General features: G+C 43.7%; 1 protein-coding gene across 3 annotated transcripts in view; it reads right to left on the bottom strand.

Moving 5' to 3' along the window:
* ARHGAP24 (Rho GTPase activating protein 24) overlaps positions 1-27947 on the bottom strand; it is a 1593044-nt gene that overhangs the window by 184208 nt on the left and 1380889 nt on the right. The window contains exon 1 of one of the 3 annotated variants that reach the window (XM_086961878.1): positions 5728-6869. The exons of the other annotated variants lie outside the window; for them this stretch is intronic. Within the exon in view, the coding sequence (XP_086818004.1) occupies positions 5728-5839 (112 nt within the window). The 5' untranslated portion in view covers positions 5840-6869. Of the gene's footprint in view, positions 1-5727; positions 6870-27947 lie in introns of those variants that run through there. 3 annotated transcript variants of the gene reach the window in all.

Below are 27947 nucleotides of genomic sequence, written 5' to 3'. Positions count from 1 at the left end.
CCCTCTATGAGCTTTTATGTCTTTGTAAACCTGGCTTTGCAGCAAACTATATTGGTGGATTCACTGGAACGCCCATGTTCCACCCATGCAACTCCTACCCTATGCAAAGTAACAAGGCAGCGCTACACACTGTGCTGCATTACTTTGTATTTACCAATCCACTCAAAGTCACGCAAAACTTGGCATATCCTATGCCAAAATGGATTTTGCTTCTGGGCTGAGTCACAAACGTTACGCAAACCTGGCGCAAAATCTTAGTAAATCTGACCCTAAATGTTTCACAACCAGATAACTACTCTGTCTGTAATGTTCAATGTAAAAACTTGGTACACAACAGAATTGTAGCTTCATCTTGGATCTCACAGCTATTGTGGTAAAGACTAACCAGGGCACAACTCTGGTTTATGTGATCACTGTTGTGAATATGTTGGTTGGGCCTTTAAGAAGATAGTGATCTCTATGTTATATATCTCTTATATTAATTCTGTATCGCTAGTCTTTTGTATATCCTGTTAATTTTCAAATAAAGCTTTTTAAATATAAAAAAAGAAGATAGTGATCTGAATTATACACTATGATGCTGGCTTATTTCATTCTCTCTTCTGTCTCACTGTTTTGTTCTACTTGATCTCCCATTTATGAACGAACCAATTACTGAGTGCTGCCCACAAAAATGAGCTACAACTTTTAATTTCCATGACTGGTGAACTACCATCAGCTATACAAAAGGGTAAATCTGACAAGAAAAGCACAGTCTAGTAATTGGTATCATTCCAAAATAGAGTCAGAAAATGATCAGACATAAATGTTATGTCCTAAATATAATTTTCAAAATATTGCCCAGGCAGAGGAAATAATGGAAACCATACACTGCTTGTACGATATGATTATAAATTATATTTAGGACACAATATTTATATCAGACGATATTTCTGACTCAGATATTCTGTCATATAACACTAGGATTTGGTGGTAACACTATCTTCTTTACACAAACAGATCATGTGAAGTTGGCTGCCGATCTAAAATTACTTTTCAGGATTTATGTACCCTGTGTTGACAGACTCAAAGATATGCCTTGTGTACGGGAGTGATGAAGCATAGCCATATTGGATGCTGACAACATGCAGATAAACATGAAAAGCAAAGGCACTGATAAATCACAGAGGGCACTTCCATGGCTATAACGGGTGCTGTCACATTTTCAGCGAAGTTTCTCAAGAAATGAGTGACAGAGGGCAGGGTCCTCACCCACGAAGTAAAAAGTAGGTCAAGAATGATACACCTTTGAATATTGGTCTAAGTCAATCTGCATTTAACAGGCAGGCCATACAATAACGGCATAATCGCATAAAATTAAAACATGTTGTATTTCCCCTGAATGGGTCACATTTAGACATGAGTTGTCTGAACGTCATACTACCAAGTTACAACACCTGCAATCACTACACAACGTAATACAAAAACCTGATAAAAAAGAACTTCTGATAAACTATTGGAGCCGGCGTTTGAGTCCTGACTGGAATCACTGGACCCCGAGATTGTGTTATGCTAGATCTGGTACACACCATTTAGATAGGCTGGACACCCCCTGACTGTGACCCGAGGCACACAGTTAGGACGTTCTCAAATACAAATGACCAACTTTCCATGCTGCAGTCATCAGCCCATATCTGAATCTGGTCACGCTAGAATAGCACCAGACCAACATGCCAATGTGGATGCTGTTTCACGGCAGATGAACTTTTCACCTCATCAGGTGCAATCTCCACCCAGGGAAAAATGTTATTCATGTTCAGAACCCCATACCCCGATATACTCCCTATAATATAATATAATATTCTGAGGTTTCTGCAGGGCACCGTCATCATGTGCTGTGCATTATACTATACATATGTATGTAGTTAACAAATAAATTAATTATTATATAAATACATGTTTGGGCTGTGTCATCATTCAGGTAGCCAAGTACAAGTTAGGTATTATCAGAGATTTGGGAATCCCAGCTATTATCACCATCAGCTGTGGGATACACATGGCACTTCCCCCAATCTAACATTTCAGCATCATCTATTGTGATAATTTGCCATAGAGGGATAAAGGGAGAATCTTTTTGGGACTGCATGCTAGAAGACACCAGCTGGTGCGTATTTTCACCAAACAGAGGTGGGGCTGTTGCTTTACCATAGAGCCACATTTGTGCACCACTTCGGGTGAGAATGATAAAGTGATATGCACTGCCATTGATTACTGACTGGTGAGCAGATTGTAAGTGCATTAGAGCAATGGCACCAACACCGATAGAATTTACATACATGCCTGGTAGGAATCAATAGGTTTTAGAGTGATGAATATGCTTTAATCCCAAAGAAAGATTGATTTTCTGTATCGTTTTCTTCTCTGCCACTGCAAGAGATGTGTCAGGCCGTGGCAATGTACAAAAGATTGAACGAATACAAGCGAACTACAGCGCTTCAACGCAAAGCAGGGGAAACAAACATACTGGAATCTAATCCTCACCACAGAAAATTAGAGTTTCTACTTGTAGAACGTCACAACTTGATAATGAGTCAATCATTGGATTTGTGTTTTTTTTTTTTAAAGGTTCTTGGGCACTAACATTTTCAACGCTGAGGAACTGCTGAGGGGGGTTCAAAATCCTGGGCCCCTTTATTCTATATAAACAGTGTAGATGAGTTGCCTTGAATGGGTTATGGTCTCACTCATTAATTTCTGAAGGCATCTCACCTCAAATGTTGACTATACAGTAGTCAACTCCCTGAAAGCAAGTGATGCCTCAGAATGCAGTGTCTTTCAATGTTTTACACAACTTCAAAAGTATCTAAACTATATGTCTTATAGAAGTCTGGGAAACTAAGTCTCTATTTTAAACCTGGGCTTCACCCTGGATCAAATTATGTTCATGTTGGCACATATCTCTAAACTGACCATAAACCATCCAATTTCAGCTCCCTCGTCTCATGCTGCTAAACATTCTACCTCAATGAAGATTTCAGATCCTACATTCAAGTGCTGGTCCTTATCCACTTTACATTAAGAAATGGTTTACTTGTGAGTCTGTCCATAAATGCTACAGTGCCTTGCAGAACCACCATACACGCATCTGCCCATCTTGGAGAAGGATGAATAAAGAAGTTGAACCACATCACCGCCATGCCTAGAAGACCTCCAGTGAGGCCAGTATCTAATTCAAGAAAGCATGCTTACCCAAAAAAGCTCTTCATTTAGGCAGGCCATCCTTTCCTAAATGATAAATGGGTTCTCACAGGATGAGAAAGTAACGCCAGGAATACATCTCAACTATTGCTTGAGATCCCAAAAGTAATTAAAAAACTAAAACTCTGAACCAAGCCTTCTCCTTTTGACTCCTGGAATCTGGAACAAAATACTTGAAGATCTCAGATTGTATTAAGACATTTGAAGTCCCAGCTATTCATAATCTATCTGTACAAGTAATAATCACCTTGTGTACTCTCATCAATAAGGTCTCTCATTCTCTCTGCCTCCCTCTCAATACACTATCACTTTTGCTATTACAGCTGTGTTTGAACATAGATAGTTCATTCCCTGCTTCTGACATTACACTCTTTTTCATGATAAGAGTAAAGTTTGTCATTGCCCCGATGGCTATGTCTATGCTGTGTCACTGTGTGGAAAGAAAGAAAGAAAGAAAGAAAGAAAGAAAGAGAGAAAGAAAGAAAGAGAGAAAGAAAGAAAGAAAGAAAGAAAGAAAGAAAGAAAGAAAGAAAGAAAGAAAGAAAGAAAGAAAGAAAGAAAGAAAGAAAGAAAGAAAGAAAGAAAGAAACCACAGAAGTGAAATCCTGGTGCACGTTCTTGGCCTCAAATGAAAGATGGCCTGCTTCCTTAATATCCAATACAAGGCCTTCATTTAGCACCTGCTTCTCACTATGGTTGCAACCAAACATACGGGACGAATGGCTGCTTTAGCAAAGACCACTGTTTAGTTAGGGGGAGTCTGCCTGTTGGTAACTACGCGGTGGCTCCTGTTTTGCAACATGAAACCAGCCCTGATTTTAGTAGATGGTGCTGCTCCACAGGGGGATTAACCAGGAGCATAAGGTTAAACTTTCCAAGTTGATAATTGGAGACCCTGTTATTCTTTACCAGAATTCACCCTGGTTCCCTCTAGGAATACACGGATGCTAACATGGATTTGTCAAAAAAGACAGCATCATGGATAGGCCACCCCACCCAATGTGAAGTACGTTAGCTTAATTCACAACAGCTCTACGTAACTATGTAAATGCGTGGATATGAGATATCATATTGCTTGGTGAGTTCCAGGAAAATGGAGTCCCACATCCGCACAAACTTGAAGCACAAACTTACTACGTGACAATGTGTTCTTAGTGTTGACAGCAAACTAAGGGCCTTTTTTAGATTTTACAGGATGAAATACCATGCCACAAATGTAGGGAATATCCAGGGCCACTTGAATTATGCGATTTTGAGACCATGGCTTACTACGCATAATTATGAATTCACCACATTTGCCGCTCACTCCATCATCTGCGCATAATCTGCAGATTTTAACAAAAAAAATGTTGCTTCTTGCTCAAATGGATCAAAAGTTACTAAAAAATGCAGCAACCTGTGTTTGAGCTCAGTGTAAGGTCCTTTGCATAAGTTAACTAGTAGTCTTTCATTTGCTTACTTCTATATTTAGTTGATAAACTTACACTAATGAGGTGAAAGCTTTGCCCAGATAGAATTACCATGTGCAAACATGTTAAAATAATGAATTAACACTATCACTAAGTGTCCTGCATTATGCTGCATAATTTGCCTTTTCTTCCCGCATAATTTAGTCAATCCTGCCACATAATTTGGTGCTTCCCTGCCACATATTTCCAGCAGCCCTGCAAATATCCCATCCGCCTTATTACAAGTACATCATATCCTATGACATTTGTAATAAGGCAGAGGGGATATCACCACATTTGTGGCAGGGTATCTCATCTGCCAAACTCTAACTCACGCCATAAATGGTGTCTGCTAAGAAGCCTCACAGTCCGAGATCCGCCTTGAGTGGAAGAGTTACATTTCAGTAAAATTATAGCGTACCTCAATCTGTGAAATTAAAAGCAAGTACAATTAAGGCGGTTCCTCTTTTAAAGCTCGGACACTATGCCAGCCAAACCCGTTACCTCACTTCCCCTGCCTGGATTCGTGATGGCCCCTTAAAGGGTTGCATTATGTTGCATTATGTTAAAAGTCCATTAGCACATTTCAAATGTGCATTATAGGACTGTGACGGCCCATTAGCCTGTTTCAGAGCTAAGAGGTCATGCCCACTGCATCCATCATGCACTGAAAAACGAATAACAACATTCTTGTATGTTGTTGAAAGCCCGCTGGGTTGTAAAGGCGGTTAAAGTTAATGAGGACTCAAATGTATGCACCCTAGTGGACCTTTAGCTTCTGGGCAGGCCCTGCCACCACTGGCACTGAGTGTGCACTGACAGGATGCCAGTTTTCGCTTCATAAAGTGAACGTGAACCTGGCACGATGCGAACAAATAAACACACAACGTAAATCCAAGATGTGCTGGGCTGTGGCGTGTCAATTCATGCCCCAGTGTTCCCGCGACTGTCTTATCTGCAGCATACCTGGCCCCGCTCCACCTGCCCAGGCTTAGCCAGAAGAAAAACAAAGAGGGCACATGAGCGGGGGGAGGGCACGTACCTCTTCGGAAACTGAAGCACCTCTTGATTTTCCGGTAGGTTCCCTTGGGGATCAGAGGGGTGGGCGCCAAGGTGCTGACGGTCCGGACCCCTGCATTCTTATCTTCCAGCATGATTGAGCCGCACGGCTGGCGTCGAGGCGCGCGCTGCTGCTAAAAGCCACATCTGGGGTCCTTGCAGCGCTCACTCCATTGCCACCTCCCGTGCAGAGGACATTAAACTGGACGCCTGGCGTGGCCTGGGGCCGTGCGGTGGTCGTGAGTGTCGCCTGTGTTTCCCGGTCGGTGCACCATTCCCTGGTTTTGTTTTCTTTCGCCGTCCTCGCTGGGGGGCAGCGGCGGGAGCTCCGCGCCTGTATCCGGGAGCAGTGTGCCCTCAGCCGGCGCTGCCCTGGAGCTGCAGACACCCTCACAGACGCAGGTCGTGACTCCCCTCAGCCCCGGCTCCCCGCGCCGGGCGCGCGCTCCCACAGCCTCTCACCTGGCCGTGCGCGAGGGGGAGGGCGGGGGCGCGTGGCGGGACGCAGGGCTGCCAGGAGCCTCCCGCTCCCTGCCTTTATGACCGCAGTAGCGCCATAAAAGCGGTGAGCAGCCCCGGGCGACGCGGGGTGAGGAGATCCGAGACGGCTGCCACACGCACTGCCAGCTCCGCGGTCCGTGCCTCGCAGTCTCCTCCCTCCCCCCGGCAGTGCCCGCTACAGGTACTCCCAGGGAAGGTTACCACCCCCTTGAAGAACTCTCGAACTCCGTCTCATTCCGCTGATCCCCTCCCATGCTGTCTCTTTCTTGAGTCACACTGTCTCCCGACTATGGTCATTCCTTGTTTCATCTCGCCCCATTCTCCTTGCTCACTCCTCTCTCATAGCCAACCCTATTCTACCCTCTTTCTCTCTGGCCCCAAGGGCCACACGCTCTCCTCTTGCTCTATGATACGCGTATCATCTCCTCAGCCAGACTCTCCTTTGTCACTTTCTCCCTCTTTTCCGCCCCACCTTTCCTCTGACACGGCCCTCATCTTCTTTGGTCAGTTCCTTCCTCTTCTGTTTATTCCCTCCTTCGAGCTCTCTGCCCCTCTTTTCCTGTCACCTCCTTCCTCTGTCACTCCACCGAAGCTTCCCCCTATCACCCACCTCTGCTCTGTTACACACTCTCTGTCTTCTTAGCCTTGTCACTGCATACCCGTCACTTCTCACCGCCACTGCTGGACTGTCTCTCCAGTACTCCTTGTCACACACTCCTCCACACCTGTCACAGGCATCCTCATTCGTTTCCGATATCCTCAGTCTCCTTCTCCTCTACCACTGCCCCTCTCTCTCTCCCTTTCTCTCTCGCGCATTAGTCAGACTCCCACTCCCGCCTGCCCTCCCCTCTTTCTCTCTCTCCTTTTCCTTCTTAGTTCCGTATCTTTCTCTATCCCTCTCTTTCTTCTTTACTACGGCGCTCTCTCTCCAATAGTCATTGTCACCCTCTCCTTACCGCCTGTCACCCGTTCCCCTTTCCACATTAGCCCCTGTCACAGACTCCTCTGTCGTGGCACTGCCCCTTTCCGCTGGTACCCTGCCTGTCCCCTTCCCTCACCGGCGCTCCCTCTGCCAGACTTCCCCCATCCTCTCTCTGTCCGCCTCCCCGCCCCCCCCCCCTCTCCAGTGACAGCGGCCTGACTGCCCCCCTCGCAGCCCCACCCGCAGGTGCAGCCTTCGCTCTGTGCGTTCACGGGCAGAGCTGGCGTGTGAAGAGAGGGGAAACACCACCGCTCTTTCGACCTTCTGACTTTGATTTGACTTCGAGCCGCTATCACGTGCTCCAGCTTAGCATCCAGCAATTAACAATCCCCTTCATCTCTCACAAGGGCAGCTGCCCCTGACCCCCACCCCCTCCCCGCGCCGCCATCACCCGCATTTCGGTTCATTCCTCGAGCGCATTAGTTTTAGCACTTCGCATGCAGTCAAGAAGTCAAGAAAGGGTCCTTAAAGAGTTATATAGTCGGAAATCTGAAGATTTACTCAACATGACTAGTTGTAACTTTGATAAACAATTCGCAATTTTTCAGGTATTCTCCCGTACCAGCCTCTAAGAAATCGAGCCCTTCTCTGAGCTTGGAAGGTCGCCCTTCTTTAAGCGCGCGAAACTGCCCTTAGCGTAACCGAACAAACAGCGCTGTTATCGCGCGTTAATGATTCATGGAGCGCCGCCTCCGGGCCGGGGCTGCAGTGGCACGGCTGGCATTCCTGCCTTCTGCAGCCCCGCACTTCAACCATGACCGCTTACTTTAGCTGTCGACCGGGCATACGATAACCCAGGCGAGGCAGGCCCAGCTGCTGGAAAAAAAGCCTGCTTCTCTTTCCATCATAAATAAAAGGAGCAGTTTTCAAGGCACAAATAGCGCTTTGCGCTTCCCTGTGCCACATTATGAGAAGGGGTGTTACATGGATGCGAATCATTGCACACACCCACAGTTTTAGACTCAAATGCCACTTTACTAAGATAGTGAGACTGGGCCTTGCGTCAAAAGTTATGCCTCCTTGAAGAAGCTGATGCTAACTTGGTGAAATGTTATTTCTCCAAACATTTTACACATCGCATAAGTGCTGCTCTGTACAGCACATATCCGTTGTGTAGCGTGTTTTTCATTTTTCCCTGGCACCAGGGCTTTAAGTGGGATAAAATACCTTGGGGGGGGGGGGGGGGGGGGAGGTTCTCTCGGCAAAAAAATATGTGCTTAGCTTAGTGTGCCGCCCGACTTGTATTTTGCTGTTACTGTCATTGGATGCAGATATATGATACAACAAGTAACATGCATACCTACAACAAGTCAGGACTATTGCTTTGTCAATGGTTGTTAGTTGCATAAGATAAATAAGCAGCAACTATCCTTGTATATAATATTGAAAAAGCTTCCACTTAAAGCCCTGGTGACACCACAACAATGTGGCTGCTCCTGAGTTTCAATAGAGAAGGGAAATCCGGAGAGAAAATGTCTCTCGTTAAAGGATTTATTTTCCCCTACAACGTTCACCTGTCAAGACCTCATACCGTAACTTCTCCACAAGTGAGAAGTGAGCAGAGTGAGCAAACACATAACCATGTGCCTGTAGTCACTGCGGTCTGGAAAAAAACAGACTGCCTGTACCAGGGCACAAAACAGAGTCCGATAGAGACCCGTTTCCAGGTCTCTTTTAAAAAACTACCGGTGCTCAGCACCGGTGTGACCCGGCCCACTTAAAGCCCTGCCTGGTATAGTATTTTCTTCCTGGGATTCTGCAATACATTTCAGATTTTGATTGTATAATGCTCTTATTTATTCTTTGGCTGCTGCACCGTGTTTCTATAAAAATTAATAAATCTGCCACAAAAGTGCTTAGTGGCTTAAGTGGCTCCTTACTTGTAGGCCGCATTTCGGGAATCACAGCAATGAGAAGTGGAGGTTTTACACAAGTTCGGCACATGTGCAAAATATCCAGTAGTACAGAAGATAGTGAAAAGTTAAAAAGCCTGCCTGAAATAAACAATTTAAACAAATCAGCAACATGTGCAGCTTTGGGAGTGAAAGAGATGGCTGTGCCGAGTTATACGCCTGGGTGACATTATGTTGTACAAAATAAAAACACTATATGACTTCTAATCATTACTTTATGTTTCTGTTTTTCTAAAAATGCTAATCAAGCTTGAGAAAATGTTAATATGTTCCTAAATATGTGATAGATGAACAGCTTCTTCATTGACTACATATATACCAACACAATACGAAGCAGTGAACATATCCAACAATACAGCTCTCCTAGAGCATCACAGCACAAGTATGACTGCTTCTTGCCACATCCGGCCGGTGCAGTGGCGGCATTATTCATCCATGAAACTCACGCAATTAATAATTCAATAGTCTATGAAATTTATTCAATAAGAGACACTTCACAAGCACTAGACAGCCAGAAATTACCAGTGATGTGTGGTGAAAGCACATGCACACTGACACCCTGGAAATGCAGATACACATCACAACACCTTATAGCCACAACATACAAATACAAAGTTCATATTTTAATATCTCAAGTATAAACTAATGTCATAATCAGCAGTATGAGCACTACAAGCCACCAAATAATCATTACTGCTCTTCCATGGGGAAAAAAACACCCCTTGGCATCAGGATATGAATGACTATAAAGGACAGGGAAAAACCAAAACCTTATATGAATGAGTGAGGGGGGAATGTAATCAGGACTGGATGAACTTCTACACTCATCCAGCTCTGAGAGGGTTAGGCCCGGTCCTGCACCCAACCCTACAGAGTGCATGGTGCCACCCGCAGGGGGTTGGAGACGTAACCCCACACTGTGCAGGTGATAGACATCTTAGTTTATGTTAAAAGAACATAGAAATTCACTAAAAAAGAAGGTTAAAGTTATATAAAATTAGGAATGGGATAATATCGTTAGCCGTAATAATATCTTACTTTACATCAAATAAACCTTGAGAATTCCCTGAAAAAAAACATAGGTTAAATTGACATTATAGTTAGGTGAAGATGCAAGTTAAATCGAAACATTTTAAACTAACAAAACCACTGAAATTCACCAGTTATATTTATCTAGAGTAACTAAAACTCTGATTAATATATATATATATATATATATATATATATATATCAAACAGGGAACCGATTGAAAACCGGTAAGGAGGCACTCACTCAGGCAATTTTCGATTTTTAGACCAACTGCTTTATTTTCACTTGGTGAAAAAATGCCTCCAAAAAGTGATTGAAACAGACAGAAAAACAATTCTACACAAAGTCCAAGAAACCAAAACTGACAACAAAATCAGACTCATAACATCTCACAATGCAGAAAAGGGCACTCTGATGAGAATAATCAAAAAACACTGGGGCATCCTACGTGCAGATTCCACTTTATCAAATATCATTGGGGAACATCCCCATGTTACCTTTCGTAGAGCAAAGAATCTGGGTGATCACTTAGTGCACAGTCACTTTAAAAACACCTCCAACGTGAATTGGATGCATCGTGAAGGATTCTGGCCATGCAAACAATGCAAGGTCTGTCGAATTGCATCAGCAACAAAGGAAATCACTATGTTTGGGGGAAAAAAGTGGAAAATCAAACAACACCTAACATGTAAAAGCACCTTCGTAGTATACATGGTAACCTGCCCCTGTGCCAAAAACTACATCAGTGTTACCATCTTTGAGGCCAAGAAAAGAATCCTGGAGCATACAAGAGCAGTTACTCATCAAGATCAGTCCAATGCAATCGCCAAACACATGACACAGTGCCATGACAATAACTGGGAAACTCTCAAGTACTGTGCAATCGACCAACAAGCAATCTCAAAAAGAGGAGGAAATTGCAGAAAAGCATTGAGACAAAAGGAGTCAAAACACATCATTAGCTTCAGGACTCTCGAACCTTTTGGCCTCAACCAAACAGAAGAATTACATGTCCATCTGTAATTTACTGAGAAAACCGTTAGGCACATGAAAACATAATATTGGTTTCAGTAATTAAGAACAGCACAGGACTCATTTACCGGAGAGATGACACCCTCCCAGTCACCATGGCATTCGGAGACATCAATGGCAAATCTGAATAACTATAACTATTGTGAAATTGCTCACCAGAGAGCATGAATGATGACACAATCACAGCTGTGATTATGAGTCACCAATGACTGAAAAATAGAACTATAAACATTATTCTACGCTGTCCACAAATCCTCATAATTGCTCCCATACTATTTCACTGTAAATTGAGCACTCTAACACCCTTTTTCACGTGAACGACTACATCACCCACAATGCAATGCATTTCACTGTAAAGTCTTTTTTCACTGTGCACTGAAATAAAAGTAGGCTCGTGTTAGAGCCCAACACCCGTGATCAAGCCTTCGGCTGAAGGCGAAACGCGTTGGGTTAGGACGAGTATGCTGAAAATAAAGCAGTTGGTCTAAAAATCGAAAATTGCCTGAGTGAGTACCTCCTTACCGGTTTTCAATCGGTTCCCTGTTTGATATATTACGACTGGTTCTGTCGTTTCTAAGGAGGGCACCACGCTTCAATCAAGAGCGCCGGCGTTCCACACAGAACCAAACTACGGATAATATATATATATATATATATATATATATATATATATATATATATATATATATATATATATATATATATATATATATATATATATCAAACAATCTCCCAACTGCTCTGGACGCAGTTAAAGCGGGCGCAGACCTCAAAAAGCAAACACTCCAGTTGAAAGATGAGCCAGCACCAAAAAGTATATTTCAGCAGTGCATTTAATAAGCAGTAAGTGCAGAGCAAGTGCCCTCCATGACGCGTTTCGCCCCGCGAACGGGGCTTGGTCACATGACGCGTCAGGAGTAGGCAGTGATTTAAATTGTGGATAAAAGCCCAAGCGCCAAAAGAAACAGGTCGCGAGGGTAAAATAACAACGTAAATAAGCAAACAAGTTAATGTGATAAAGTGTCCACAAACAATATCCAATAATAGTGAATATTGAAAACAATTAGAGCATAGTGCTCAAAACGGCCAAAATACAACAATTTATAACAGAAGGAAAGAAATTCATAGTAAATACATTGAACCTTCTGAAAAAAAGTTGATAGTATAAACCTCTCACAAAACAAGGAAAAAGAAAAAGAAAGAATTATATGCAAGTGCACATTAAAGTTTCCCTTGTAAAAGAATGGCCTAAAAATGAGGTGGACATCACAGATTGCTTAATATATACAAAATACACATTATTAGACCAGAAAAAGTTTCAGATGTTAAATACATGGAATCAAACTAGCAGCAGAGGACTCATAGTATGGACGTTACCAAAAACAATTCAGATATCATAGGTATATAAACCAGCTGTAAATTCATCATATTTGTATCTGAAATAATCATCATTATATGGGCTTTGGAACATCGTGAATTAACAGTGCCTCCTCCCAATCACAGAATTCATGAATAAGAAGAAAGGCATAATAAAAAACCATTGCACATATTATAAAAGAAACACACACTTGAAAATGACAAAAAGTTCATTAAAGATGACATATCTGGAAAAACCACTAGTTTCATAGGTAATGATGTAATTCGTCAAAAGCGTTAAGACCATTGGGGGATCTGGTGTCGAGCAAAATGATGAAAAAAGCCTCTTTTTGTCGGAGGAGTCTTTCTCGATCACCACCCCTTCCAGGATTAGCCACAGAACACAACAGGGTGTATTTGATATCTTTTAGTTTCTTGTTGTGCACAGATTTAAAATGGCGCGCAACAGGGTAGTTCATGTCCGAGTTGACTATGGCCCATATGTGTTGCAGAATACGTTGGTGTGCTTGCAACTTTGTACTCCCAATGTATGACAATGAACAAGTGCAGGTCAATTTATATATCACAAAGTCACTGCGACATGTTAAATGTTCCCTGATTGGTATGGCACGGTCACTAAATGCAGATGTATAATGGGTGCCATTGACTGCAAACGTACAGGCACGGCACGAGGTGCATCTGTAAAAGCCAGGTTTGTTGAGCCAAGTGGTCTTAGATTGGATTTCTGGCTGTGTGCGGTCAAGGGAATCTTTCATCGAGGGAGCTCTCCTAAAGGTAATAGCTGGAGATTTGGGCAAAAAAGGGGCTAGAATTATATCTGTCAATACAATCGGCCATTCAGATCTGATAATTTGGCTAAGTCTGGAGCTTTGAGCGCAAAATGTGGTGATGAATCTTGCTGTTGTTCCACTAGAAACATCAATGTCTAGTTTGGTTTTGGGGGTCAGCAGTGTCTCACGTGTACGTGCTGAAACTGTGTTGAGAGCTCTGTCCAGTACCGCTCTTTTGTAGCCCCTTCGAAGGAATCTATCTCTAGATTCTGTTAGACATTGTTGAGTTACAACAGGATCACTACAAATGCGTTTAATTCTAATGAATTCCCCCAAAGGTATGCTATTGATTGTGTGAGAGGGGTGAGCACTGTGGGCATGCAAGATGGAATTGCCCGCAGTGCTCTTCCTGAAAAGTTTAGATTGTATTGTGTTATTGTCAATGTAAATCAACACATCCAAAAATTCAGCAGAAGTGGCTGAATAGTGGCAGTGAATTTAAGATTTCTGTCATTCACATTGATTTCCTTGACAAAATCAGCTGCCAGAGTTTGAGATCCCTTCCAGACGATAAAAATATCGTCTATGAATCTCCAGTAGGCTAATAAGTGAGGGAGCCAATGAGCGTGAGTGACGCCAAGCACATGCTCCTCCCACCAGCCAACATGCAAGCATGAATAGCTGGGGGAGAAGCACGAACCCATTGCCACCCCGTGTTCTTGATGGTAAAATTCCTTGCCAAACTGGAAATAGTTATTAAAGAGGCAAATACGAATCATATCTAGCAACATCCGATTGTGATCACGCATAGTTGCCTCCCGAGAATCAAGAAAAAACTGAACTGCTTCCAGACCCTGGAGATGGTTGATACTGGTGTAAAGTGCCTCAATATACATCACCAGGAAACATAAATCAGGACCCCAAGTGATGCAATTAATCTTCCCCAGAAAATCAGTGGTATCTTTAAGAAAGCAAGGGAGGGAAATCATATGAGGCTGAAGAAAAAAGTCAACATATTTTGAAATATTCTCATTCATGCTGCCCTGTGCTGAAATGATAGGACGACCTGGGACGGGGGTAGTGCATTTGTGGATTTTGGGTAACAAATAAAACAAAGGTGTGATAGGGTGCAGAACATTCAAAAACTTAGATTCATCCGTGGTCAATAAACCACATTTCAACCAGGCATTGATATCTTTTCTGGTTTTATCATGGCTGTTCAGCATAATGAATTTGGTGGTTTTAGAATAGCAAAGGGGATCATTAAGTTGGCGGGTTGCCTCTGTAACATAATCACTTTTAGCCCAGAGAACAGTGTTCCCCCCTTTGTCCGCACTTTTTACAACTATCTGATTGTTACCTTGGATCTTTTTAACAAGCTTAGTATACTGTAAGTTGTTAAAGTCACATTGTTTTTTATTTCCCAGTAACGTCCTATTCAAAGTCTTAAGCTCAGTAATGACTCTGTCACTGAAAACATCAACAGCATCTTTCGGCATTAATGGCATGAATGTAGACTTTCCTCGAAATGCTGTAGATGGTGCACGGTTGACTGTAACAATCTGGCTGACTGTGGGTTCATTCTGAGAACTGTCCTCATTTGCTAAAGAAATGAGGGTTTGTAGCCCCTGCAAATTCCTTACTGAAAGAGTTTCATCCGTTGATGGAGTAGTCTGTCCTTTGTCCTTGTTCGGTTTCTCAGGATGTAATAGGAAATATTTTTGAAGTTTTATTTTCCTAATAAATTTAAATACATCAATCCGTGCCTGGACATAGGAGAAATTGTTCGGTGGACAATAGGACAAGCCTAAGGATAAAAGTTGCTCTTCCGCTTTGGACAATACAAAGTCAGTCAAATTGAATACTGTGTTGTCTTGTGTCTGAGTTATTTGTTCCAATTCCTGCGCGTTCTGCCCCTCCCTCCACCTCTTCTTGGCAGCTCGTTTCCTGCGCCAACGTTTTTGGCTGCTGGTTTGCCTGCTTGTGGAGGATTGTTCCGTGAGCGCAGGGAATACCTCCGGTCCTCGCTTACAAAATTAAGTTAATCAACTACTGAGAAAGATGTCAAATCAGAGGACCCTGCGAGAAGGTGTACTATCCTCGGAACCCGTGAAGGAGGCCACTGATAAATTATCTTCATTCATTGCACCAGCAGAAGTGGCTTGCGCATTGGAACTGTGCGAAGCACTTGGTTTCTGTTGAAGAGACATTGCCTTTCTTTTATAAGAATCATACTTGCGGGAAAATGTAAAAATGCGTCCTGTAGCATAATCCTGTTTGTCTCTAGCAAACTTGTGTATTTTGCGCTCTTGAATAGTTTGTTCCAATTTCGCCAAACGTTGATCAATTTCTTTTCTGGTGTTAGCTATCAAATCAGTCTCACCAGTCGCTTCCAGCAGGGCATTTATTTTATCAATTTCAATCAGTAGCGCTTCCCTATCGGTGTGGGCGTATTTTATTAAGATTTGTAACATATTCCTAGATGATTGTAGGTTGTTTTCCGCCCACTCCTGTAGCATTTTAGGGTCCGGGTTTTCATAGGTAGGAACAATCATTATCCTTAAACCCCGAGGGACACGGTTAGCCTCAATGTATTTTTCCAAAGATTTCTTCTCCCACCACTTCGATAATTCACTTCGAAGTAGCTTTTCCAGAGTTTTTAAAAGGTCCTTTGTACTACTGTTGGTACTGGTAGTACGATTGTCATGAGTGGTTTCTACTGAAGAAGTTGGCAAATTTCCATACAGAGCCTCCGCTGCAGACTCCCTACTCCTTAGCGCCTCAGTGGAAAACATGTTCTGCAAAAAGTATCAGCGGCTTGTATAATCAACCGCTACACTGCTGGCTGGCTTCAATTAGAGGAGGACAAGCCCAGGAACCCGCTAACTTCAACAGGAATTAACAGGCAAATAAGCGCACCAACGGTGCCCTACCAGCTTCCGCCTCCAAACACCACGGGAAGTCAGCCGACCTCCCTGGCTGCAAAGCTCCTCGCCGGGTCCGGTCACCAGAAGTACGCCAATCACTGCCTTAGTCCATTGAGTTGCGGGGGGCACGGCAAGAATACTGAGCCAGTGTAAGTCCCAAACGCCGAATGGCGTAGTCGGATTGCCAAACGCCGTGCCTCACAAACAAAGGGCGGGTCCACGAAAGCCGGAAGCAATCCTCTCCCGGTGTACGAATAGCAAACAATCTCCCAACTGCTCTGGACGCAGTTAAAGCGGGCGCAGACCTCAAAAAGCAATCACTCCAGTTGAAAGATGAGCCAGCACCAAAAAGTATATTTCAGCAGTGCATTTAATAAGCAGTAAGTGCAGAGCAAGTGCCCTCCATGACGCGTTAGTTAGTTAGGAGCACGCGTCCATAGTAAATGGATCACATGGTTTGCTAATACCTTTGGAGCCGTTTTTGACTAATCTTCAAAAAACCTTCCAAAAAAAAAATGTCTCATACCCCTCAGCTTCTTCTTGGAGAGTTTCAGAGTGATTTGTCAAGCGGGGGTCTAGAAAAAGGGGGATCTCAAATCGTTTTCCTCTCCAAAAATTTAAGTATAAAAACTGAATGGTGATACAGCAAAAACGGCTGAACTAAATTTCACTAAATTTGTCAGAAAGCTATAATTTGATCCAGAAAGTGTACTTTTTGTAATTTGGTGTCAATGCATTCAGTAATTTGTGAGAAATTAAGGCTCAACATTTATGTGTATTTCACTCCCCAATGGATCTGTGGATCCACAAACTGAAGCATGCATACCCTCACATATTACATCAGCCATGATATGTTCTATTACATCATTGATAACATCAATGTGACATCTGAAATGACATCAGTGATGACACCGCAGTGCATGGTGGGGGAGCGAGTTATAGTTACTTCAGGGATTAAGTTATAGTTTGTTCAGTTAAGGATAACTGGTGAATTTCAGAGTTTAAAATGTTATATTGCAACTGACATTGTCATCTAACATTAAAGTCACTTTAATCTTTCTTTTTTCAGTGAATATAGACATAGATATAAAAATATAGATAGGGAGAGATAAAGATATACAGTCCAGAAATGGTGGAAACATGTTCCACATCAAAGCCATACTCGGACCATAACTCATGGTAAACATTCTAAACCTACACAGATCCAAAACTGAACATCACCTCTAAATGTCAGTTGAACATGTTTCAATAAGTCATTTGTTCATACAATCTGCACAAAACTGGCAGTGAAATGGCCATCATTCATAAGTCCTCATTTCCAATTGCTACGCTCCCTTTTACTAACACAGCTTCATTTGAATAAGTCTTAGTGCCGGGCCTGGTGGTTCAATGGACTAAAACATCCACTGCAGGGGCCTGTGTTCGACCTCATGGTCACAGATTCAAATCCCAGCGGGTCCACTCAGCCTTTCATTCATTTGAAGTCAATAAAATGAGTACCAGTTGGTTTTACAAGAAACATCAGTTATTCAGCGCCAATCTACCTATGGGTGAACCGGTGCTTTTACAAATACATGTTTGTTTTGTTAATGCATCATGCTGACACAGCACTATTTCACCACGTCTATTGATCTCAGATGTTGTAAACACATTACCAATACATTCTCCACCCTCATGTAATAAGCTTTTATTTCTCACTCTAACAACACCTGTCTTGGCAACATCAAACTTTGGATTCACTCAACACCAAACTATGATACACACTCTTCTGAAATCATCATTTTCTGCCAATTTTACCTCTCACAGCTCTTGAAATCACTCACAACTTTGATTACAGTCTAGTCATCCTTTCCAATAATTATTTTCTCTCATAGTTAAACTCCTTCCCCTTGAATAGACCAATCCCAAAACACTACCCTAACACATCACACGTGGAAAACCTTACTACCTAGGCCAAAATAAGCCTAAATATTCACCACCAAATCCTTCAAATTCTTTCCAATTAATTCCCTGAATCAAACTTCATACTGTTTACACCTTCCCTCATCTGAATCTTCACACTCTTTTGCCACTCCGATCTCCACTCTCAGTCCCCTCAAGGAAAACAACACACCCCCAAGCCAGGACAGTCAAAGCTAAGCCCAATGCTCCTTTGTACTCCCAAAATATGACTCCAACCCTTCCTTTAACACTACCCTTCCAGATCACACCTGGCAAACCTTATTACCTTGGCAAACCTAAATCCTAAATAGTCACCACCGAATCCTTCAAAATCTATCCAATTAATTCCCTAAATCTAACTTCATCCAGTGTACACCTTCCCTCATCTAATCCCATTCACACTCTTTTGCTACTCCTAGCTCCACTCTCAGTCCCCTCAAGAAAACTACACACCCCAAGCCAGGGTGGTTGAAGCTAAGCCTATGCTCCTCGGTACTCCAACCACATGTTTAATCAGGTAACTTGGGAAAGTCTGGAACTCTTCCAAATCTCACGGAAGACCTTGCAGACCTTTCAAGTGCATGACTCTTCCAGAAACACCACGTTTACACATTCAATTCATACTACTTCACCAAACTCTTCTTCAAAGCTGGCAATGAAGGTAAATACATAGTCAAATTAGTATAACAATGCATTTGCTTAGTCCAACCTCCCTTCATTCCACATGCCATAAATAGTAGATAAATAACAAGCCCTTCTCCATCAAAAAGTAGTCGTCATCCACAATAACATAATCCCCCCTTCATACAGCACATCACCCTCCACATTTCATCATGAAATCTCATTCTTACCTCTCAACTCCTCTAATTTACTCAATTCCATAAAATACTTAGTATCACAACATACAAAGTCCAAATTCGACAACACTGCTAATCAAACATACTGTCCCAACAGCCCTCATGCACTCTTGGTACATCATCAAATCATTCTTTCCTATTTGCACCTCCAACTGCACCTGAAAACAGATCAAATAAAAAAAACACACAGCATGAACACTAACAAACTTACAGATGCTAGCTTTATTTAAGGAACACTGACTGGTTGAATGCTATGCAACTTGATGACTTATCTCCCATACTTGCCTCTACCATGAAGACCTCGTTCTCCATCTCCAACCCTTGCCTTTCCTTCTAGAATCAATTAAAGAAAAAATAAAACCCCTTGATATAAGATCAGCCCCCTTAACTATACCAAACCTTTCCTCCCAACTCACAATTTCTGCTCAACAGTGCATGGTCTTGGGGAGAATGCGCTGCTCATGGGCATCCTAGATTCCGGACTTGCCCTACGGAATGTCCCTTCTGTGGCACCTTCCATCTGGTCACTGGTCAAACCAAATAGGTCATGAGCACCCACACACTCCAGAACCTCCCTGAGTTTCCATTGTGAGCCCACATCACATCCAGACATCCTGGGGCATTTGCCAAGCTATTCTAATTCAAAAGCATGACAACTTTCTGAAAAATGTATAGTTCATGGTCACAAAAATAGCCCTCTCTTCTTGAGCCACCTAACTCTAGCAAGCTCTAAGACTAAGAAGGAGAAAACAAGAAGACTGATTTTCTTTTTCCTTGTTCCCTCTTTTAGGAAGAACCAGTCCCCTCGTCTGTGACTCTTATATCAGACCACATTGTGCTGTAAATGAAAATGTAAATGTAAATGCAAATTTGTATCGCGCGACAATCGCTCCAAGGAGCATCTAGGCGCCCAAAAGAGGACCACCAGATGTTATGTAGTCTCTATGCTTACTTGACCAAGACTAGGATTACACTAGGCTTCTGGCAGTTGTGTCTTGGAGATTAAAGATCCAGGTTTTTAGGTGTTTGCGGAAGTCTGTTTCTTTGTCCAATATTCTCAACTGGGGGGGGGGGGGGGGGGGAAGAGTGTTCCATGCTTTTGCTCCCAGTACCGCCAGGGATTTGCCCCCTCGGGTTTTGAGTCTGAAACCCGGGACGGTATGCAGGTTGGCAGTTGAGGAACGCAGTGCTCTAGTTGGACAGTATCTGCTAAATTTTTTCCTTAGATATAACGGGCCTAAGCTATGAACAGCTCTAAAGGTAATTAGCAGTACTTTAAACAAGACCCTTTTTGTTATGGGCAGCCAATGTAATGCATTGAGGGCTTTGGTTGTTGATGATCTTTTTGGCCATTTTAGAACCAACCTCGCTGCTGCATGTTGCACCATCTGAAGTTTGTGTGTGACAGCTTTATTTGTACCAGCGTAGAGGCTGTTACAGTAATCGATGCGCGATGTTACAAGTGCAACCATAACTGTTTTTCTTGCTTCGAAGGGCAACAAATCAAAGAACTTTCTCAGTCCCTTTGTCACCCCAAAGCACATGCCTGCCACTCTAGCCGCTTGTTGTCTAAAAGACAGGTCAGAGTCGAAGTACACCCCCAGATTACGGGCCGAGTTGGTTGTATGAGGTGGTATTTCAGCTTTTTCTGGCCACCATAATCTTGGGATGAACTCGTTTTTTGGGCCTATTGGCATGATCTCCATTTTACCTGTGTTGCATTTCAGGTGATTTAGGCGCATCCATTCAAAAGTGGCCGTTAGGCAACCTTTGAGCTTTTCCTCCCAGGCCTGGTTATCCTTATCCATTACCAGGATAAGTTGTGTATCGTCGGCATAGGCTATAGCGTCTATGCCAAATGACGATATCAGCTTTATCAGAGGTGCAGTATAAACATTAAACAGGGTCGGGCTCAAGCTTGAACCCTGCGGAACTCCCGTCAACAATGCTTCTTCCCTGGAGCAGAATTCCCCCAGGGTCACCACTTGTCTCCTGTCACTTAAAACGTTTCTTATCCACTCAAGTACTGTCCCTGTAACACCAGATGTTATTAGCCGGTCTAATAGGATGGCGTGTGAGACCGTGTCGAAGGCCGCCGATAGGTCTAATAAAATTAGGACTGCCTTCTTGCCTTGGTCTAGGGCTGAGCGGATAGTTTCTGTAGTAAACAGGAGGGCCGATTCCGTGGAATGTTGGGTCCTGAAACCTGCTTGATTGGGGTGCCATACATCACTATCTTCCAAGAAGCGTGTAAGCTGTTTGTTTACAATTGACTCTGTGATTTTGCACAGGGCCGGAAGTAGTGAGATGGGTCGTAGGTTCAACAATGTGGTGGGGTCGGGGAGTTGTTTTTTTTGCAGTGGTTTCACCGCTGCCAGTTTCCACTCTGGGGGGACATTGGCCATGGACAGTGAGGTGTTGACAATGGCATTTATTACTGGGTTAGCAATATCCACAATGAGGTGTAGGAGTCTAACTGGGCATGGGTCAAAAGGGGATCCGGATTTTGTTGCCAAAATTACTCTTTTAGTATCCTCCAGACTAACTGGTAGGAAAGTTGTCAACTGAGTGGCCCCTTGTCTCACTATGTCACCCTCTGTTCTTGGCTCTAATATGGGGACATCGAAGTCCTTCGTCAGACCCTGTACCTTTCCCTCAAAAAAGTCTGCGATCTTGTCACAGAGTGTCTGCGAGGGCGGGATATCCTGCGCTAGACATTTAGGCTTATTGAAACCGTTTACAATTTTAAATATTTCCTTTTGTTTGCTGTTAGCTGTTTCTATTGCCGACGAGAAGTACCTCTTTTTAGCTTGTTTAATTAGCGCATGGTAGGCATTTTTTATCCTTTTGTATTTGCTACGTTCTGAGCTAGAATAATTTTTCCACCAGCTTCGTTCAGCTCTTCTAAGCTCCCCTTGTTTATTTTTGAGGTCTCGATCGAACCAGGGTGCGGATGTTTTCTTTCTATCACGCCTCGTTCTATTTTTACCCTGCCCAACCGTACCTTTCAGATCATTCATCCATGTTCTAAAAATAGTGGGATTTGCAGGTACTGCCAGCTGGGGTCTACAGTTCCTGGCCATGGTTAAAAGTTCTGGGTGGGCTAACTAGTTCACCCCAAAAAGATTGTTGGTACTGACCTATCTGCTACATTTAGCCTTTCCATGCACCAGGCCCCTAGTTAGGTCTCGCCTGTCGATGCGCATGCGCATCGAGCAAGCGAGACTATGGGGGCTTATCCACTCTTTATCCAACTTGCAAGGAATCGTGGCGATTCCTTGCAGTGCCCGTGACTTTTAAGCTCAATGCGCATGCGCATTGAGCTTAAAAGTGCGTGCACATCAGTTCCCTCATCCGCACGTCGCATTTCTCCTCCCCCCTCGCCCCCTCCCCTGCCCGCCGTGTCGCATTTCTCCTCCCCTCCCCTTATCTGTCTTCCCTTCGTCTGTTCCCTCTCCCCGCTCCGCCCCCTCCCCTGCCCGCCGTGTCGCATTTCTCCTGCCCCCTCCCCTGCCCGCCGTGTCGCATTTCTCCTCCCCCCTCCCCTTATCTGGCCTTCCCTCCGTCTGTTCCCTCTCCCCGCTCCGCCCCATCCCCTGCCCGCCGTGTCGCATTTTTTTAAAATCACCACTTACCCCCTACCCCCCAGCAATTCCAACACTGACGCCGTGCTCGGTGTTTCTCTTGTTATTGCATTGGTTTGAGTTCGCTGATTGTTTTGTAAAGCTCTCTGGCGCCCTGTTCGCGCAATGGAAAATTTCCTACACTGCCGTACTTACTTCTTCCCTTATCAGTTGCATCCATTTAGAAACCTGTTATCTAGCTTTGCTCTTGCATGGGAGAGGCTCGTAAACTTGTGTTTTGCTAAGGGTGCAGTCTGTTTAAGTGAATGGTAAAGTGTCTTGCTCTCGTTGCGTGGGGTCGGGTTGATGGGAATCGGGAAATAGCAGAATTTTGCGTTACGTGTGTGCTGGGACTACCAGTTTACACCGATTGAGCAGAGCGCTGTCTTTAGTATTCTTCCTTCGTATCTACAATTTAAATATTTTTTGACTATCCAGAAGAAATACTGTATATGACGCTTTGGGGAGACGTGTATGCGTAACCACATCCACAGAGTGTTATTGTATTGCAGTGTGTGGTAGCGCTGCAGGAGAGATTTTTCCGTCGTAGCACTAACACTGGGAGGGGAGCCTGCAAGCAGAGTGTAAGCTCTTCCTGTGGCTCTGGGGACCGGGAGGCTGTTGTATTGCAATCCTTCTCTGTGGAGTTAGAGCACCATGCGACAGTGTGAGCCCCCAGGGTTACAGGACAAAGGTGACCACTCTCATTGCGGCTGCCTGTTTGTGCCCTGCCTTTCCGCTGGCAAGTAGACCTCTGCTGTGTATGGAGGGGGTGGAGATCCAGCATGGCTTTTCCAACTCACCCGGCCAGATCTGCTTTCTCAGCCCGCTCTCCTCCCCCTCTGTGTCTGTTGGGATCTTCGGCAGAAGTTGGTACTCCTGAAACTACCTCCCCGCCCTCACAGCTGGATCGTGGCTGCCAGAACTTGGATGACCCCTTTCTATCAGTTATTGCCCCGCCTCCCCTGGCCCAACTGGTCCCCCAGTGGTGGTGGCTTTGGAGGTGGCGTGTTATCGCTGACTGCTAGCATTTGCCGTTTTATACAACAACATTTGGTCATTTAAAATGTGAGAGATGGTAAAAGCCTGTTGTTTTTTTTTTACCCCATGTTGTCGTGCCTCTAATCAAACTTTAACGTGAAAGGAGAGTACGTCTGCGCTACATCGATTTCAGAGATACCACGCAGAAATGCATTTTCTTTTATTGTCCAACGGAGTCACTAAAGCAGGGAGAGTATGTAACAACAACTTTCGCTCGCACTCCCCCAGAATGTGCCCTCATTAATTGGATGCACTATGCAAGAACGTTCCAACTCTCGCATTGTAAATCGTAGTTCAATATCTCTACTTGTGCTCACCCTCACCCTCACCCCCTCACCCTCACCCCCTCACCCTCCACCCTCACTCACCCTCAACCCCTCACCCTCACCCTCACACCCTCAACCCTTCACCCTCAACCTCTCACTCACCCTCACTCACCCTCACTCACCCTCAACACCTCAGCCTCACCCTCACTCACCCTCACCCTCACTCACCCTCAACCCCTCACACTCACTCACCCTCACCCTCACTCACCCTCAACTCCTCACCCTCACTCACCCTCACTCACCCTCACTCACCCACACTCACCCTCACTCACCCTCAACCCCTCACCCTCACTCACCCTCAACCCCTCACCCTCAAACCTTCACCCTCAACCCCTCACTCACCCTCACTCACCCTCACTCAGCCTCAACTACTCCCCCTCACCCTCACTCACCCTCAACCCCTCACCCTAACTCACCCTCACCCTCACTCACCCTCAACACCTCACTCACCCTCACCCTCACTCACCCTCAACACCTCACCCTCAACCTCAACCCCTCACCCTCACTCACCCTCACCCTCACTCACCCTCACACCCTCAACCCTTCACCCTCAACCTCTCACTCACCCTCACTCACCCTCACTCACCCTCAACACCTCAGCCTCACCCTCACCCTCACTCACCCTCAAACCCTCACCCTCACACAGTGCAATAGGTCTCAGACCATTTCAGTTAGAGCTTTTAGAAATGTTTATGGCTTTTTTTATTTGTAATTCTTTAGCATCGGCTACAGGAAACAAAAATGCTAAACATTTACAAAAAAAACCCATAAACAATTCTAAAAGCACTAACTCTAATGGTGCGAGACCTATTGCATTTCCAATGCTTGTTTTTTTATTGCGATCCCAGTGTGTCCTACTAATTTTCTCTTGGATGAGTTAGAAGCATAGTAAAAGTATTTAATTTAGAGGTTTCGATTGAGTTCAATAGTGTTCATTGAGAGAAGTCATAGTCTTGTTGAAAAACACCCTCTCACTCCACCAGGTATCATGTAACAATATAGGGAAAAAACACATTAACAGTATTCTTTGTCAATTGGAAGATTCAAGAACTGAGGGTTCAGAAGGGTGTGATTCTCAGAAATGATGGATGGAAATGAAGATGCCTGGCTGTAGGGTTTGTGAGAAGTTCACAATCCAGTTTTTTGACTGGAAAAATTGAATCATAAAGTAGACTACAAATAAAAGACTTCAAAGTACAACATTTCAGGGACACAGAGAAGGGGAGAAAATTCCACACCCTTCGACGGTAAAGATTATGTCATTTTCATGAATTAATCCTCACAAAGACAACATACATTGGCATTCATTTGCAGATTGTGTTGAACACCTAAGTGTAACGTAAGTGTACTCAAAGTAGAAGTAGTGGATATACACGAGACACCAACTTAGAGAAAGTTTGTTGTTTATGGGGAAAAACAATCATGGTAAAATCAGTGGCAATCAGTTCTAGCCACATGATGCCCTTGAGTGACAATATGCACTTTGCAAGTAACACAATCTAGCCAAATGGTATCCGCTGCAACTACAGAGAGATTTTAGTGGTTGACAAACATTTGTCTTGATGCAAGATCTTGGCCTTAAACGTAAGTCTAGCCTTAACAACAGAGTGAAAAGTTGGATCTGAGCTTTACGCATATTTTGAACTTCTAGCATGGACTGAGCTAGAAACACGACCCCTCTTAAGAAACAGCATTTCTTAGAGAATACATAAAAAAAATTAAAACACTAAATGTAAATTGGTTAAATGGGCAACTTTTTCTAACGTCTCACGGCAGTCAGAGGTCACTGGGCTCAAATTGGTAAAATCCGAGCCTTTTGCCACCAGTGCCCATCTTAATATTGAGTAGGCCTAAGTGAAATTGTAATAACGCCAGAGTAATCGGAGTAATTTAAGTAATTTCATGCTACTCTATTGATGCAAAATTACTGAAAATATGCGATTACTCTGTTCACGTAATTATGCGTAATTTGACACAAAAACCCTACCGCAAGAGCACAGGAAGAACTCATTTAGCTGCTGGGTGCTGCTGTTAATTTTTTTGTTGCATTTAGTGCTATTTTCTTTTTTTTGTAATCAATTTTGTTAAGATTTTTAAAGTGCACAAAGTACCAGGTTACAACAATCAATACATGCAGTACCTTCACTCCGACCAAACCCAGATCGAGATATTAATCAGTACCCATCCGACCCAGATGCATCTCAGAAGGTCCAGAGGATCGTTAATTCTGTGGCATCGAAAGCAAAAAGTACCCTAGATAAGATCGAATACAACAGAGACTGGTAACCTGTTCATAAAGAAGTCAAACGGTGCCTAGCTGGACTTTGGTGGGACATAGTGGAAGGAAAAAAATACCTTGGCATGTAGGACAGGAAGCTTGCATCAAAGGAACTCGAGTGACGTTAGTGCTAGTTTGTTAGCACAAAATGCAACCTCAGGTTCATTTTTGAAAATAAGGGTGCATTTTGCGCTAACAAAATAGCACTATATACTGGGTTACACTCTTTGTGTAATTTAAAAAATATTTATGTGTAGTTAAAATACAGTACATTAAGTATTACACTCAACCCTAATATTGAGCTCAAAACTGAGCACCAAGTACATCCCTTTAGCACCTGATCCTCAGGATAGTGGAATTGAGCGATCCAAGGCTTACTCATGGCGATGGTGTAGAGTTAGAGAAGGAGCACTGAATAAAATACCTGATAAAAAATACACTCAATAACTGTCCAGCCAGTACTTTAGCTTGTAAAAGAAAAGTTCTTTACTACTAACATACAATGTATTTTGAGTACATAATCGTCATCAGGCACCATACGTGATATACGCACTGTAATTCAATAACTACGACAATCTGCATGACAGTCTAAACTGTTCCATGTGGATAAGCCTTATGAGTTAATGCACATTGGTCTTTGGCCCTTTGAGGGGAAACTCTGAGAGTATTCCTTGCGGGAGCTCCTGTGGCTCAGTTCACTCTCCTGGCTCACAAATTACAGTCTTGTACTCAAAAATATATGATTCTTCCTCCTCCAGCTATCTGTTTTCACAATGTCACAATACCTTTCTGTCATTGGTTTGGCTGCAGTTTAAACAGGCAGGACCTGCAGTCCATCATTGGTTGGTGGCCTCACTGTTTGAGGTTATATGTGCCTTGTATGGCCCACTGAGTGTGACTATCTGCTTCTTGTCTTTGAATTAGCAAATGTTTTTTGTGGTCCACAGTATAAGCATGTCAGGGGAACACAGTCAGTACCATACCCACGACGGACCACCAGTACAACAGTTGCATTGCTTGTAGCTAGGTGAGTACTGCTCCTTCAGTTCATCCTCAAACCCAAACAACCCTCGACCCATATGCTTTAGCCCACTCAGGTTGCAATGGTGCGTGGCAACATCCTATGTGCTTGTCTGTGAACAGGGGTCACCCTCCTTCTTGGCACAGCTCAGCCCTGTACAATCCCTGACTGCTTTCATGAGTCGATAAGCATCTCTAGGCGCTAACTTCTAGCAGTGGGATCATCCACTAGCACTTTATGGATCTTCAGGAAGATGCCTCGAGATGAGCACTTGCACAAGAAGCACTTCAAGGTCATCAGGACCTCACCAGATGTTGTGAGCAGCTCAGGTTCTCCATGGGATACACTGGCCATCACAGTTCATCAGGTCCTCAGTCCTTCACTGTTGTACCATTTGAAGGCAGCATTTTCATGGAAAGGGGTTCTCCAATTCCCCTCCTAAACAGTTGGTCAGTTTATTCTTTCATGGCAGGCTCCAATGCAGTTTTCCTGGCAGGCTGTTGAACCTACACATGTTCTGAATCTGGGAAGCAGAGCTGGTGGTGGATACTCCAACACTGGAGCATAAACGTTTTTACCCCTGGT

Source organism: Lissotriton vulgaris, chromosome 3_1 (assembly GCF_964263255.1).
Source record: "Lissotriton vulgaris chromosome 3_1, aLisVul1.2, whole genome shotgun sequence".
Lineage (NCBI taxonomy): Eukaryota > Metazoa > Chordata > Amphibia > Caudata > Salamandridae > Lissotriton > Lissotriton vulgaris.
This window is presented reverse-complemented; position numbering and strand designations above follow the sequence as displayed.